Here is a 16,854-nt window from a genome sequence, read left to right on the forward strand (position 1 = left end):
GAAGACTGTATTTCCCTTAAGATATATTTATTGCGCTATTATGTTGCAGAGAATGTAGAAAGCACTATTTACTCTATGGAAAAATTTGAGGATTTGAAGATGTACTTCAAGGGGCCTGAGGGTGCATCCCAGAGATAGAAAACGGACCTAGTGTGTGTGAGGTCCTAAGTTTAATCGCTAGTACCTTCCTCACCAAATAAAGGAGAGAGAGAGAGAGAAAGAGAGAGAGAGAGAGACAGATAACAAAAAGAGAATATATATGTATATATATATGTGTGTGTGGTGTGTGTGTGTGTGTGTGTGTGTGTATGTGTGTGCTATAACATCTCACAAGACCAAGCTCTCCTTACTTTGAATATTCATTTGGGTTTTGTAAAGATAAAGAACTTAAGAGGTCATTTGCTGACCTCAGGAAGAATTTTATCAACAGGGAAGACAGTCATGTATTTGATGAACCCAAAAGAAGTTGAAATGTTAGAATACAGCTCTAGAAAGAGAAATGTGGCCATAAAGAGTGCCTGGACAGAGGTTCCTCATTTAGAGTAACTGGGGGAAAATAACAGAGGAGATGGAACTTGTCCTCAGCATCCAATGATGTCTGGGTAAGAGACAGACAACAGGTAGAGAGGGGAGAGCAAAGTGGAGCATTTGTAAATGTAAATTTTGTTCCTCAGAACATGCTTGACTTTGAACTTCCTTAAAGGACAAAAGTAGCTTAAACTAAGAGATCATATTATGATCCTCTTTACAAACAACATAGCTGAGCCCAAATTGATGGCTTTGAATAGTTAACATGACAGCAACACTAATGTGTTTGAGCAAAATACTTTCTTACCTGCATCTATGTGTAATATCTTCACAACAGTATGGTCTGCATTTTGTTGTTGAGGGAACTGAGGAGAGGACAACATCCAGTTAATCATATGTATTACAAGCCAGCAAGCCTACTCTGGAATATACACAGACTGGGACATCTATTCCATAGGTTATGTCGTGCACTATAAAAAAAACTTGAACTAATCAGTTGTCCATGTTCTGCCCTGGGTTTGTGTCCTGGCTGCGGTTCGTGCTAGCTGGTACCTTCTCCTTTTACTAAAGAGAGTCTATGAGGATTCTAACACATCCCTGACCAGTCTGGGGTAGAAGTAATCCTAAAATTCAGAGAGTCCTATTCTCTCCACTCCTTCAGTTCCCAACTCCAGCATGACCCCAAGGTCTTCATCTAGCTCCATACTGTTGGAATCTGCTGAAGCAAGAAAATGGAAAGAACCAACTGTGTTTAATGTCTCCTGTCATACCCTTATCAAATAGAATGAGCATTTACCTGGGACATATTTCTCAAGAAAAAGGTTAAATAGACTCTGTGTGTGTGTGTGTGTGTGTGTGTGTGTGTGTGTGTGTGTGTTCGGGGAGGCAGTTATCAATGATTGGGTGTATTTTGTTGTGTGAACCATGGGCTATTCCCCTCCCAGGTTGATAAAATCATGTGTTTTGAACCTTAATAGCTTCCAGGCATAACTCTGGACATGAGAGACTTTGCATTATGCAAAATTCAGTAGTGGTTCTTGGGAGCTTATGTTGACTGTAGGTGCAGGAAGTATGAGTATACAATGAGCTGTAATCACAAGGACCTGGAAAGATGAGCATCTGGGTAAGGAATGTAGAATCAGGGAAGGCAACTGATCTGGGAAGATTTACCTGGCACGGGGACTTTAGCTAAAACATGAAGTTGGAGACAAAGGAGCCACATTAGCTACGGTGAAATAGTGTTCTTGGGAAAGGGAACAGCATGGGCCAAGGCCTGGAAGCAAGACGGCATTTGGTGGATTCAGAAAGTGCCTGGAAGGCCAGGATGAACAGGGAGAGAAGCAGGGATAAGGATATGGAGGTAGTGAGTTCATTATAGAGTAGTAGGGGTGAGGATAGGGAAGTAGAGAGTTCTTTATACTGGGGCTTGCATGGAAGCATTTGGGGGAAGTTGTCTTCTTCACAGATGAGCAGAGATGGAGACATGGGAGTAATCTAAAAAGCTAGGAGGGAAACACATCAGCAATATGTAGAAGCCCTTAGAACCAAAACATCTGCTAATTGTTCCCTTAAGTCAGAACAGTAAGGAACACAGAGAGGTGACCCAGTGAGCTGGGCAGTGTCAGATGCTGGGGTCCATTGTCAACACACAGGGGACACTAACCACCATCTAGAAAAAAACAGATGAGGATTTCACTGAATGGGAAAGCATATTTTTGGCATGCATGAGGCTCTGAGTTCAGTACCCATCAAACACTTACAGGCACAAGAATGACATGGGGAAACCATTTCTTTCCATTCCCCAAATTCTAAGAGCTACAGTTAGTATAGCTGCTTCAGACTGATTTGTTTCCAAGATCATTTTTACAAAAGAGTTTTATATTAAGGCTCTTTGAAAGAAACATTCCAACATTGTTCCACTTTTATTAATTAAAAAATCAGGGGACCTGATGGAATGTGTGTATGTGCATCTGTGCTCTACTGTGAGCATTTGACTTCTATGGTATTGAGTCACAGGAGAATTCAAGTATGGAGTGTAGGTCACTGTTGTAGGGAATTTTAAGAGTGATGGCAACTTCAGGTTTCAATTTTGACAGTCTCTGGCCACAGAGCATGAATCCAGACAGCCTTTCCCCGACCTGCCTTGTGGGAAGGGATGACTATTTCATGTGATGTCTAACTATGAGGTATGTCTGTCAGATTCAACAGTGAGAGCTCTTTTGAAGTCACAGAAAAGGGCTCAGTGTGCAGTCTTCAGGTTCTTTTCCCAGCTGCCTCTTCACCCAGGTTTTCTGCTTTCCTAATAGAGTGAATGAGACTCTTGGCCCCGCGGTTTTGCTTTTCTCAGAAACAATTCACTTATTACCTGGTAGCACTGGTTGACTTATCTGCTCCTTTGATCTGTGCTTGTTCCAAAGCCATGGATGGGTGCAGACAATGGAGTCAGGCCCAAGAGTACTCTCCATCTTGCATCTGAGATATTAGGCATGGGCTGTGAACCTAGCTGTTCATGGAGACACGAGAAAACAAGCTCACTTGTAAGATGAGTGTCTGATGCCTTTGTTAGCCCCAGTTGTGTTTGTGTCTTCTCTGTTAACTGCTGTGATGGAGGCAGTGAGAGTAGTTGCGAAAAGGAACATGTGAGGAGGAATCATGAGGTGATTACCATTTGACTCTTTTAAGGAAAAATGTACTGAGCCCTGTTTAGAGGATTAGAAACACAGAGGGTGGGGGAAAGAATGAAAAATTAAATTGTGTGGAAAAATTGGCTTCTGTTATAATTTGGATTAAGTGCCCCACTGGAGGTCCACATACTGAAGACTTGCTTTAGTTGTTAGACTTGCTCCAGTAGTCCCGGGGGAAGAGTATAGTGAAGACAGTCAGGTCACTGGAAATGTGCTTTGAATGGGATCATAGTCTCTAGTCATATCCTGTTTCTTCTCTGCTTCTCAGTCACCTTTAGGTAAATAGGTCTCTGCCATCACATGGTGCTACCACATGGGCTGCCACAGGCACAAAACAATAGGACCAAGGCTGGTGAATAGAAACTCCTTATTAGTCAAATTAATCTTTTCCTTTACCAAGTTGATTACAACAAGTATTTTGTCATAGTGCCATGGGGATAACTGATAGTCTCCATGTCTTCCAGTGGTCCCAACCTGCTGTCCCAGGGGATAATTTCATTACCATTAAGAGAATTTTTGGATATTTTTTTAAATCATAGGTATGTTTTACCAGTACATCCCTGAAATCAGATGCAATATCACTTACTGTAATTTAATCAAACTTAATCCACAGAACAATGTTAAATTTAAACAGAAACATGTCTCAAAATCTAATATGATTCTTCTGTCCAGTGTCATATTCATTTCTGTGAGAAGAACCAAGGGACCTGTGATGTTCCTTTCTATGAATTAGAGTTCACAGCTCCTGACTTATTTCTTTCAGCCTTTCTCGTGAGCTTGGTTACCATCTGTTAGATGATATTTTTGCATATAGTTAAGTTGATTTTGAGAGTCTTGAAGTTCAGTTACTGTCTGGAACCTGCTTCATTTTCAATGATGTGATATGTTTCAAGGCCCCAGACTCAAGTATGGTTTAGGAATGTGGTATGTTGTGTTCTTTTTGGGGGGGGGGTAGATGAGACAGGGTCTCTCTGTGGCTTTGGAGGCTGCCCTGAAACTAGCTCTTGTACACCAGGCTGACCTCAAACTCACAGAGATCCTCCTGCCTCTGCCTCCTGACTGCTGGGATTAAAGGAGTGTGCCACTACCACCCGGCAATATTATGTTCTTGTAATCTAAGGCCCATGTTAGCCACAAGTACAACACAATTACCAATAACCATGACCTGTGTCCCTGAATTCAGAAAGTCTTCCTATGGATTTTACATGAAGTTCTTCACTGCATCCCGTAAGCTGTCTCATCTTAGCATACAGGTTTATGATCTAGCAGTGATCACAGAACCTCTGGACACAGCCCAGTGTCATTGTCCTTGTGACAAGAGCTTCCTCAGGTCATCACTGTGTTCTGCTTAGGGAGCAGTCTTTCCCCTCACTCAAACAGGAAATAAGGATGAGGAGCTTCCTTTCTCCTTGAATACAGAAGCCTTCAGCAACCTACAGTTCTGTTTTTACAACTGCCACTGGCAGATACAGTCCCTAGGGTATCCGACTAGAGCAGAGAGCCCCTGCTTTTGTAGAATAAATGTGAGCATTTATCCCTAAATTTCCAGGGAGCCAACCAGGCCTTCCTGCTGGGCAGAAGGATATCATGTAAATAAAGGACTCTGTGAAAGGAAAATATTAAGGATATCTCAGACGTGGAATAGTATCTTCAAGTATGAAAAGAAGAGTTATGTTAATCAGTAAAAGTTTAAGAATTGAGTTTTCGTAGTTCATGAAAGAAGGGAATTTTTAAACAAGTATTTACAAATGTTTCCAAGATATGCAAATTAAAAATGATTTTTACTGGGCATGATGCCCAAATAGCAATGCTTTCTTTAAAGTAGGGAAGCCTGTGTGCATGAATAATCTTACGATAAAGCTAACTAGACCTAAATTGATATAAGCCTTCTGAAAATAACGTGGCACTGTGTGTGAGCTACAGATCGCAAGTTGAGGAAGGCATGAGGTATTTGGCCAGAATGTCCAGGAAATAAACTGGGAGGCTGCACTTCCCCCAGGAATTTTTATGTTGACTACACTATTGCAGGGGAGACCAAGAGCTTACTGTTAAGAAAGTTTGGTCACTGTGCTTCCAAAGATAAGAGAACTTTAAAGTTCAACAACCCAGTCTGTGTCTTCAGTTTGGTAAGGAAGGAGACTAAGATCTGGGCAAACTGGAAATCGCATCCCTAAAATTCAAGTAAGAGCTACTGGCCAAGCTGGACTCTTCTAGGTCTTCTGTTTTTCTTTTCAATGTTGAAAACTTAATAGAAAGCTTCTGTAGTATTGGCAAATGATGAATTCTATAGGTCCTATATCAAGTTTTGGTATTAAATAACTACACAGGTGAGCATTAGCTTTTAAGTGAGTTCTTAAAGAAGATGATCCCTTTCCTTCTTGTGATTTGCCTATCTGGTAAAAACAGTAGGGTAACCTGCACAGTGGTAGTAAAGAAAGAGCTAGACATGAGAAGCCCCTGTGTGTATCAAACAGTGAGCTTACTAGACTTCATTAGATAGTCCCAGACCCATCCCATAGCTACACTGGAATTCCTTGTTAAAATCAGTGGTGGGAATTAAGAAAAGATAGTGTGTAGGAGTAAACATAACATATAACACACATGGAATTGCTAAAGAACAATTTTAATCACTAAAATTGAGTTGGTCAACACTGTAGCAGAATTGAGATAAGATGGCAGAGCTTAGAACAAAGTATAGAGTTACCAGTAACTATAGATCTTGCCTCCTGTTTAATGTTATACCCTCTGAAGCCTATATTATTAGCATGTTTATTCAATATCTCTTACTCTAAGTCTATTTTACTCTTGGGTTCCATCTTTATTTTCTTGTCTATTAGCTGGTCTGAAGCTTTTGACCTCCTCACAAACTGCTTCCTCTCCAATCTCCTTAGTTTCTCTTTTCCCAACCCCACCACCTTCCCCTACCCATCTCTTCTACACAGGCTGCATTTCTTTCCATTTCTTCCTTTAAGTTGGAGTCAATTTTTCAAACCTAAACCCTGTCAACACTTCTCTCCTGAGCTTCAGCTGCCTTACCGAACATTACATGGATGACCGTAACCTCTTCAGACTTGTTATTTCCAAGCAAATCTTAGGTTTCCCCTCTCTCCAGCAATCTGTTCATCCTCAGTATTCCAGTTTACCCAGCTGGCAAATCACAGACATGAGTATCATCCTTGACTTCTTTTGTATCCACTTAGTCACTGATTTGCCTTCAGACAGTGACTCAGATTAATCACTGCCCATATGGCACCACCTCTATCCAGACCACACTCCTCCCTCTTGTGAACTCCTGAATTATCTGCTCCTTCATCTCCTACTCTTGGATATAGCTTGTCTTGCTTCCCTCTCCTAGCCTGAACTCTTCACTGGTTACTCCAACTGCCTTGTTATGTCCTCTGTAGACCCAGATCATACCATTTTCGTTTGTTTGTTTGTTTTGTTTTTCTTGTCTTTTCTTATCCCTGACATGCCCCTATCCAGAACACATTTCACTTCTTTCTCTCCTGGTTCCTCTGTCATGATTAGAGTTATGTGGATGTCCTTTATTGTCTGAAGAATTCCACTTCTCCTGTGTCATAACCTTTCCCTTTGATTTTATCCCCTTGTGTTTGTTTATGAGTCAGTGACTTTTCAGCCCTTACAGTCAGAACTTTGGTCCATGCAACCGTGTATTCTGGTTCCTTAGTGCTGTAGCTGGGCTTGTGAGAATGAATGTTCTTTAGAATATTTTCACACCCACATCTCAGTGTGGGTAAAGCCAAACAATTGGAGAGGGTTTGGGGAAACATGAGCAGTGGATGGATTAGAAGAGTTGTTTTGCACAAGTAGCAGGAAGAAGACATTAGAATCAGTAAAGCTGGTTTACAGTTAGACGCATTTCCTTCCACCCCATAGAACACAAAGGAAGAGATGTCTATAAAACCAGCTTGCATCAGTTTTAATAACATCTCCCTCCTAATAAAGAGAGGTTTCTATGTTGTGAAAATATATATTTTAATATTAAAAGATGTCAAACTGTTAATCTTTTAAAATCATTTTTCTCTACAAGGAAAAATAACTGCATAATTTTTCCTGTTTTGCTCAATGAACTCAACTGTATTTAACTATAGTTTATTTACAAAAAAGATGGCAATAATTTTTTAAATTTTAATTGTATTTTAAAGACAAATATACACTAAAAAGATGAAGTAGTGGACAGTAATAAAATCTACGATGATAGAACCTAAGTTAGATATTTGTGGACAAAGTAAAGCAATCTGGAAATCCATACAGATGTCACCACTTGACAAGATACAGCATTAGATATCTTCAGCTCCTCTCACATGGACTCTTCCCAAAGCTGGGGAGAGTCCCCAGCTTATGGTAGGTCTTACAGTGAAGAACTTAGATTACAAAGTGCATCTGATACCAACTCTGCTATATGAATGCTTTGTGTTGAAGCCATAGTAGAGATGGCCATATGTCCAATTTTACACTGGGCATGAGGCAGAGTTAGGACTGAAGATGATGTTAGAGATGACACTGGGGATGAGGTAGAGATGATACTGGGCATGAGGTAGAGTTGTGACTGAGGATGAGGTAGAGCTGTGACTGAGGATGAGGTAGAGTTAGGACTTGGGATGAGGTAGAGATGAGACTGAGGATGAGGTAGAGATGAGACTGAGGATGAGGTAGAGATGAGACTGAGGATGATGTAGAGATGAGGCTGAGGATAAGGTAGAGATGAGACTGAGGATGAGGTAGAATTAGACCTGAGGATGAGGTAGAGTTAGGACTGAGGATGAGGTAGAGTTGTGACTGAGGATGAGGTAGAGTTGTGACTGAGGATGAGATAGAGATGAGACTAAGGATGAAGTAGAGATGAGACTGAGGATGAGGTAGAGTTGTGACTGAGGATGAGGTAGAGTTGTGACTGAGGATGAGGTAGAGATGAGACTGAGGATGAGGTAGAGGTGTGACTGAGGATAAGGTAGAGATGAGACTGAGGATGAGGTAGAGTTAGGACTGAGGATGAGGTAGAGTTAGGACTGAGGATGAGGTAGAGTTAGGACTGAGGATGAGGTAGAGTTGTGACTGAGGATGAGGTAGAGATGAGACTGAGGATGAGGTAGAGATGAGACTGGGGATGAGGTATAGTGAAGACTGGGGATTAGGTAGAGATGGGACTGAGAATCTACCAGTAAAAGCTTCCAGGCATTCAATTGCCCTTCATAGTTTTCTGTCTATTTATGATCAACAAGATTACAGTTAGAAAGAATTATTCATATTAAATAGATTTCCATCCCTATCTAGTAAAGGAATGTGGCTCAAAGCTTTGTGGGTTCAGGACCATCTGAAACTTGGGTAGAGTATAGATTATCTGATGGGAATAGGGAATATAATAAGAGGTGAAAGTGAGTGGTTTTTGTTCATTCTGGACACAGGATAAAAATCTTCCAGAAAGTCCAGAACTGTTCAACTCTTCCTTCCAGCCTTTTTGGAGTTGTTCTTTATTAGCTGTGGTTTCTATGTAATTTTTCCAGTGGTTTCTTTGAATCAGCCAGAGGAATAATTTTAATGTTATGCCTGATGTTGGATGTTTGCTTCAAAGAGATTAAGACACAAGAAGGGCCCAGGTGGATGCTAGACCATGTCCGGCTTTGTCTGAAAGTCTGTTCCCCTTCTCAGGTCAAACTTGTATTCTCACATAAAATGAGGGAGAAAGTGGTGATTTTAAATTTTGGAAAGAAAAGTCTGTCCTGTGACTCAGATTTCCCTGCCCTGGGGCTGGTTGTCTTTTCATCTCTCCCCATGAACCAGAATCCTGTTTGTAGCTGGGGGAGCCACAGCTGAATCAAATATCAAGCTCCCCGGGTGGCCGGGGCCATTTATGGAATCAGATAGAAGTGGTACAGACCATTGGGAAGTAAGCAGTGGAAATCAGTGGGGAAGTAAGCAGCAGAAACCATTGAGAAGTGAGCAATGGAGACCATTGGGGAGTGAGCAGTGGAGACCACTGGGGAAGGAAAAACAGCTTATCACAGGACACCAGGAAAATAGAGGCAATGCAGTACAGTCTACTTTCTCATACTCTTAAAGGTGAGTGGCTTCTGACCACACTGCACTTTCAAAACAAGTTGTAGATTCTCATATATCTTGAGCTGTTTCCTAATGCAAGTAGAAGATAATGTAGGATTTAAGCTAAGTGGAAGGAGCTTTGCTCTTTAAGCTTCCCTGTGAATTAAAACAGGGCTTCCTGGCACTGTGGTGGTGGGACTTGAAAGTTCCTCTTCTGTTCTTACAGAGTACAGTACAATCCACAGCCCTTCAACACCCATTAAAGATTCGGATTCAGATCGTCTGCGTCGAGGTTCTGATGGGAAGTCACGTGGCCGAGGCAGGAGAAACAATAACCCCTCACCTCCCCCAGATTCTGATCTTGAGGTATGTCATTGCTCATATTCAAATAAGGAATGAGGTGACACATCACTCATTAATGGGTCAATAGAATTGGCCTGTGAACATCAGCAAATACCCCAAAACTTTGGTCATTGCTTGTTGTTCATATTAACAAAGCAAAACATTTTTCCTCTTTCATACATAGTGTTCATAGTTGATATAGTTTGCTGGTGGCTATTTCTGCTGTTGTTCTGTAGCACAGGGCATGGAGCACAAGATCTCAAACAGCCTGCATTCATGCGGCAGCACTGAATATCTTCCTGGCTTTTTTGTAATTGTTTACTTCTGTGTTTCTTTCATAATGTCTATACAATACACGATCTATTTCCCTTTTCTCAAGAAGTATAGTAGCCAGATATTCCCAGCACATAGGAGATAGAGCTAGAAGGATCAAAGTCATTCTTGGTTCATGGTATGTCTGAGGCCAGCCTAGGTAGGCTACATGGCATTCTGTCTCACACAGAATGAAACACAAATCCAAATAAAATTTGCAGCTCTGCCTGAACAAAATTGTGCCGTACTGCTGTTTGTAACTGCCATTTCAATTAACTAAGTGCCACCCGAAAAGAGCTTTACTAAGCTGTGTACATTGAGAAAGGGAAATCTGGAATGTTCCAAACTGAAATGGTAATCAGCTACTGAGACATGTTTTGATGTAGTTCAAAAGTGAGAGGATTAGGCAAGAACTGACAGGGTGGCAGATTTCATTGCCTTTTAAACCATTGCAATTAAGCTTCTGCTTTTTTGCCGAAGTAAAATATGATGGTGGAAAACTTCATTATTTTAGCTGAAAAGATGAACATTTTCCAGCAGCATCTATGTATATGAACATATGCTGATGTGAGGAGGAATAGGAAGGAGAGACGTAAGATAGGAAGACTTTGTAATATCTCCAAGGACTGTTTGAAATGAACTCAAAATCAAATTCAAGCCCCCGACCCCCGAGTATCCGAGTATCTAGAAGTATGTGTGACTTGGCTGCTTAATTTTGAAAACTGAAATGCACGATGAAAAATATACAGCTGCCCCTAAGTATCCACAGGGAACAGGCTCAAGGACCCTCCTGTTGATACCCAAGTCCACCAGTGCTCAAGTCCCACATATGCAATAAGCTGTTCACACATGCCCTATGCAGTCTTCCTGTTGCTTGTTGTACGTCTTGAGAGCTAAAGCCAAGGCCTGACCAATGCTAGGAAAGCTCTCTACCACTAAACAGTATCTCACATTTCCCAACAGTTTAAACCTTGTCTGAACTACTTATGATACCAATAAAATGTAAATTATATATAGATGTCTTTGTCCTGAACTGTTTATAGAATAATAAGTATAAACGTGTTCAGTTGAGATACAGTTTGTTTTTCTAAGTATCTCCATTGCTGGATGCAGGACTCATACATGCTTAGAGTCAATAATATAGCTGTCCTTCTGATAACTGTCTAACCATTAACATAAGGTGAATGAACTAGGTAAAGCTTCAAGTTCTGCATGAAATATTTACTATTTGACTCAGAGTAAATCACAATGGTTATTATTAAGTTTTCTTATCTTCTGAGGTAAGGTCTCTTTTGAATAGCTTTCCATTCTGGACCCTTCTCTCTCTCAAAACTGAGAAAGATTCTAGTTTCAACTCACATTCATCTTCTGGGAACTGAACTGGAGAATTACTACAGGATAGAAAAGACATACATTCTACTTTCTGTAATTACATTGACTTTATGCACACACTTGTCCTCTTGTGCCTCATCCAAGATTAGACCTGAAAAGCTAGATGATACCAAGTCAGGAAGAGCTGTGTTTGAAACAAGTATAAGTTCTGATTTTTTTTTTGTATGTCCTTTCAAAACTACCTACCGTGTCATGTCCAAATCAAGTGACAGCAGTGTTCCCAACTAGAGCAAAGGTGCATTGACTCGGTTCTTCCCTTGTAGAGAGTGTTCATCTGGGACTTGGATGAGACGATCATTGTCTTCCATTCCTTGCTCACGGGGTCCTACGCCAACAGATACGGGAGGGTGAGTACACTAAGCACCAGCTTTGAATTGCTGTAGAGCACATGTGCTAGAATTTACTTATTAACTCTTGTCCAGTGAATGGCATTTAACTCTAAGCAATACATTTAAGATGTAAAAAGAAGCATGACTTATTAGTGCAGCCAAATACACACATAAGACAAAACCTGTAAGTGGGGAAACAGAAAGATATTTTTAAGTCTTAAAAATGAGATAGTTTTCATTCAGTTCATGCTTATTTCAGTGAGGAAAGTGATGAGATGATATTTAAAATATGTAAGATGATAAGACCTTTGGGTTGTTTTTTTTCTACTGGCCCTGTCCTTTATTCTTAAATCATTGAGTAGGGCAAGTGTTGCTTGATGTTGTCTTCAATGATTAATAGGGTTAGTATTCTGCTTTCAAAATATCTACTATGCATACGTTTGTATGACCCTTTGGTATTGTGGTATTGGTTCTAAATAAATAGCAGAGTTGTCATTTTGCTTTTAATACATCTACTATGGATACTTTTATGTGACCCTTTGGTGTTGGGACTAAATTAATGTAAATAGTATGTGACACTAAGATCCTGAATGGCAGTAGTCATAATGTATTAGAGTTGTTTAATGTATATAGTATGGTAAAGAACAATGTTACAGATCACCTCCTATGAGTACACTGGTACTTGGGTTTCCAAAACCTTAGAAATTGTTTGCGGTGTGTTGCTTGTTGGTTTTAAATGACTTTACCCAATGCAAAATCATGCTATTTGGACTGGGCATTAGGTATTTTCTAAAATGACCATGTGTATATGTTTCTCATTTTTAATGGCTAAAGAAATAATGAGCTTTAGGTCCTTGAAGCTAAGATTAGTTTGGATCCTAAGAAAACAAATTCAAATATCAGTGCAACATGAGATTTACCAACATCAAAGCTGACACTATAAAAATAAGCTTTCATTATAAATATAACCATGTATTCATTTTTCAACAGATACTTCAATAACTATGCATTTAATCCCCGATACTAACTTAAGTTTGGAGTTAAAAGTATGGCTTTGTCCCTTAAGCTTCACCATCTACCTTTCCTAATTATTAACAGTAGAGCTAATCACAAATTGTCTTGGAGCGCTTATACATAACACAAGTGCACACATAGTCTTGTAAGGTCTGGACTACCCTGTCATTTGAGTTTGTATTCAGTGTTATGTGTTAAGTAAGTTCTCTATGAATAGACAATGAAAAATTTAAAAAGCCTCTGTTAAGAAGTGAGCACAGGAATGATTCAGTAAATTCTTGCAGGGTTATTATTGATAATGTTCATTTTTGTATTAGTATTATGCTTATATCAACCTCCATTTGAAAAACTAAGACATAAAGACTAATTATAATCTACTAGTAGTTAGTAGAGCCTTGACAATCATCTTATCTAAGACACAGGATATTCCTACACTTAAAGAAGAAAGATGATGGTTCCTGGAACTCAGATGTGTGGAGAAGAACAACTGTTTACATATACAGCTTTTGGAAACCACACAGAAAAGCACAAGCCTTCACAAGTTCCCACTAAGCCACACTGATGCACAGAGAAAGTGGCCTCTATTCTCAGAGTCACCAACACAGAATAAGGAGGTGAAATGACCCACCCTAGTGACCTCCTGGCAGCCTGTGGTCATAAATCATTGGTTTGCATGTGGAGTTTCCACCAAGCTTTGGACCATTGGCTGAAAGTATTTCTTTCAGATTCTCAGCAATATAGAGGCAAAAGGCTCTCTCAGTAATTCCCTATTTGTTAAAAAGTTATTTTATTTAAAGTGTCAGCCATTTGTATTTTGAGACAATCAAATAGGATTCTGTTTGTTATTTACTGTTATTGTAGTGGGGCACATGATTTAGTTTGGTGTTTTGTTGTGGTCTCTCATATATCTTTCAATTCACATGCATACAGTTTGTAGACTAGGGTTCTGTTTGGTTCCTCTGTAACTCTTACTTTTCATTCATACATTGATGGGGTTTACTGAGGACTTCAGGAAGCCCATTTTGTTTTTCAATTTTAGTTTTTATTTATTGTATTGTGTACATGGGCATGAATGTGAAGGTCATAGGATAACTTGTGGGAGTCAGTGTTAGAACAAAGTACGTAGGGAACCTTAGTGGATTCAATGTCAGGCTCAAGGGTGACCGAGGCAGGGAACAAACACGCCAGGCAGACAGAGCTTAAGTGAGAAGTTTTATTAGAAAGGGAAAGGGGGAAGGAAAGAGAAAAGAGGTAAAGAGACACAGAGACAGAGAGAGGACAGAAGAGAAGAGGAAGCCAGGAAAAGTTCTGTCTGTCCCAGGGGAACGTCATGAAAGGGAGCAGGAAAGAGAGCTACAGTGAGCAGGGGTCTTTCTTTTAAAGGGCTCCTTTGCACCTGCATCCAGACTGGTAGTCGTGGACAACTGGGCTGACCAGGTTACTTCCTGAGTGCATTCTGCCATGTGACAGGCAGGCCAACATAAATGCGTGAATCCTCACAGTCAATTCTATCTACCCACCATGTGGGATCCAAGGATAGAACTCAGGTCTCTAGGCTGGTTTCCAAATTACTTGTAATCTCACAGACACTGGGCAGCCTGTTTGAAAAGAAACTTCCTGAGTATAACTTTGCATTTGAAGCCAGAATGGCCTCAGGTCCCTGTGACTATCAGGAGAAATTGTTTTAAGCAGAAGAAACACCAAATGCAGACGCATGGAAGGGTTTGCTATTTGAGGGATAAAGGGGCGTGAGTGACAGTGTGGTGATGGAGATAGAGCCTGTCTACAGATGTGGTCAGGGATGCCAACTGAGTTCACAGGGCCTCCCAGACATCTGCAGGAAGGCTTTCACTGTAGGAAACAAAGAAAGTCATGGTATCTCAAGGGAGAAGGTGATTTACAGCTTTACATCACTTTACACATGCATGGAGTGTTAATGGCAGGGGAAGAGAGATAATCAGGTTTACTATCAGTCCAGAGAGAATGGTTGGATTTGGGGTTGTTTCATGAGTAGAGAATAGGATGTAGAAGCGACTTGGATTTGGGCAGGAGGCAGTTATAACAGGTAAGAGAGAACGGTGATTCCTGGGTGGTGTCCTGAGCAATGGACAGAATAGTCATGTATATTTTAGAATAAGGACCAAGTGATTGCCAGGAAAACCTGAGAATCTGGGCAATCTTAGATAGGTTTGACATACTTACTTGACAAGCAAGAAGGCAGTTGGCAGGTAAGGCCAATGTTCTGGGAGAACCAGCTTTAACATAAACATTGTGAAGCTTAGGATCAGAAACACCTCAGACCCTTGACTGATTTCCTCCCAAATATTTATCCAGCATCTTCTCTGTGTTGGATGCTGTGCCCAGGCTGTCTTTGCCTAGAGATGGAGCTCCTGGTCAGGGATGCTTGGGGGGTGAACTGCTAAGGATATTGGGAGGCAGCCAGAACTGTGCAAGAGAACTTACTTCTTATTATCCTTATTAGGGGACACTAGAATTGGGCAGAAGTTATTCTCAAATTAGATAATCAATCCTTGAAAAATATGAGGTTTGTTCAGAATTCCTCTAAACAATGAGAATAACCAAGCTGGCTGGAATGGCTTGCATCCCTTTTGTTCCCCAGTCTGAAGGTAGCTTAATGGCAATCTGCCTCTTTTTGGAGTGCAGATTTACTTATGTTCTTGACCATTGTCAGGGAAGTATGTGGCTCCACCTTCCTCTACATGCATAGAAAGAAATGAATGCCTGACAATGTGGTGGCTGTTCTGTCTCTATGGGAACCAGATACTTGAGAAGTAGCTTAGTCACAGTAGCTTAGGCAACTCAATGAGTGGGCCATTCAGTAAGGGGATACAGGATCTGGTAGATATAATGCAAAATTAGGGCATGTTATAGCAATATATAACCCTCCCAAAGGATTGAGACTATCCCACCTTCTGTGTAATCCTAGCTGTGGGAAGAAGGCTTGCTGAGTATTATAGGGAAGTGTTGTTTTGCAACAAAGGTGGTGGGGACAAAAAAAGAGTGTGCTCTGTACAGCCCAGCTAAGGCAGAGAAAAGAAAGTACGTATTAGCAGGAATTAGAGTCTGTGGGTGTTAACTGTCATTGGGGTGTTTCTAGCAATCTGTATTCTAGCTGCTTTTGTTTAATGCATTTTAAAAAAACTGTTTCCAAACTGAATCCAAATTCCTGAATTTCACTAAAGAAAAATTAGGGTTTTTTTTTCTCCCTGTAGAATGTTCTCCTTAAAACAGACAATATAATCCAATTTTTAATATTGAATTATAAACCCCAAACTTAACAGTATTTAACTTACTATTGTGTCAATGACTCAAGCAGGGTCCTTGCTCATGAGAAATTTATGGAAGTATTTTTACCCAAATGTCTGGTGCCTTCAACACTTCTTTTTACTTAGTAGCCCTCTGTCCTGGAACTTTGGCTAGTGTGGACATTAAGAGCATTATAACTCATTTATCATGTTGTGAAAAAAAACCAAAGCACAAATACTTAAAATAGGAGAACATGACAGTAATATTAGCAGGTTTAACTGTGGATCCTGTTCAAACTTCTTAACTGTCTGATATTCATTGAGTTCAATGATGCCATGAAGCTCCCTTGCTAGACTATTGGACTGTTTTATCCGGGTTTCATGTTTGTTTGTTTTGTTAGCTTGTATTTGTTGTGGTTTGAAATAGAGTCTTATGTAGCTCAGGTTGGCCTAAAACTACCTATGAATCCAAGGGAGTACCTTGAACACCTTGATCATCTTGCTTCCACCTCCGAAGTGCTGGGATGACAGGCAGGCACCCCTATTCCTGGCTTGTTTCCAGTGTAATTTCCAGGTTATAAATCGACAGGATTTGAGATCACACACAGAAAATATTTAAAACAGAATGTTATATCTGGCTTATATTATTTGATGAGTGCATATATTTGAATGTAGATGAGACTTTATTGTCAAAAAAACTAACTACAACAACAGTAACATACCCCTTGACTTAACTGTCAACAACAAAAGTCTTGAATCCTGGCAAGGCTGTCGGTGAGTAAAAGGGTGACAGTGGTTTCAACCGTATACAAGCTGAACTTATAGCTGCCCTTGGAGTATTTGTTGTAGAAAACACCTAGGTTCTAAGAGGCTGTCAGATGTCACTTTGACCTTATGCTGTCCTGTCTGAGCCTCTCTAGTGGGTGT

General features: G+C 40.4%; 1 protein-coding gene across 9 annotated transcripts in view; it reads left to right on the top strand.

Moving 5' to 3' along the window:
• Eya1 (EYA transcriptional coactivator and phosphatase 1) overlaps positions 1-16,854 on the top strand; it is a 144,206-nt gene that overhangs the window by 71,266 nt on the left and 56,086 nt on the right. For all 9 annotated transcript variants that reach the window (XM_021225256.2, XM_013110892.3, XM_021225255.2 and 6 more), the window contains 2 exons: positions 9,499-9,638; positions 11,582-11,665. In XM_021225256.2, the coding sequence (XP_021080915.1) occupies positions 9,499-9,638; positions 11,582-11,665 (224 nt within the window). The remainder of the gene's footprint in view (positions 1-9,498; positions 9,639-11,581; positions 11,666-16,854) is intronic.

The sequence above is a fragment of the Mesocricetus auratus genome, unplaced genomic scaffold, assembly GCF_017639785.1.
Source record: "Mesocricetus auratus isolate SY011 unplaced genomic scaffold, BCM_Maur_2.0 Super-Scaffold_6730, whole genome shotgun sequence".
NCBI lineage: Eukaryota > Metazoa > Chordata > Mammalia > Rodentia > Cricetidae > Mesocricetus > Mesocricetus auratus.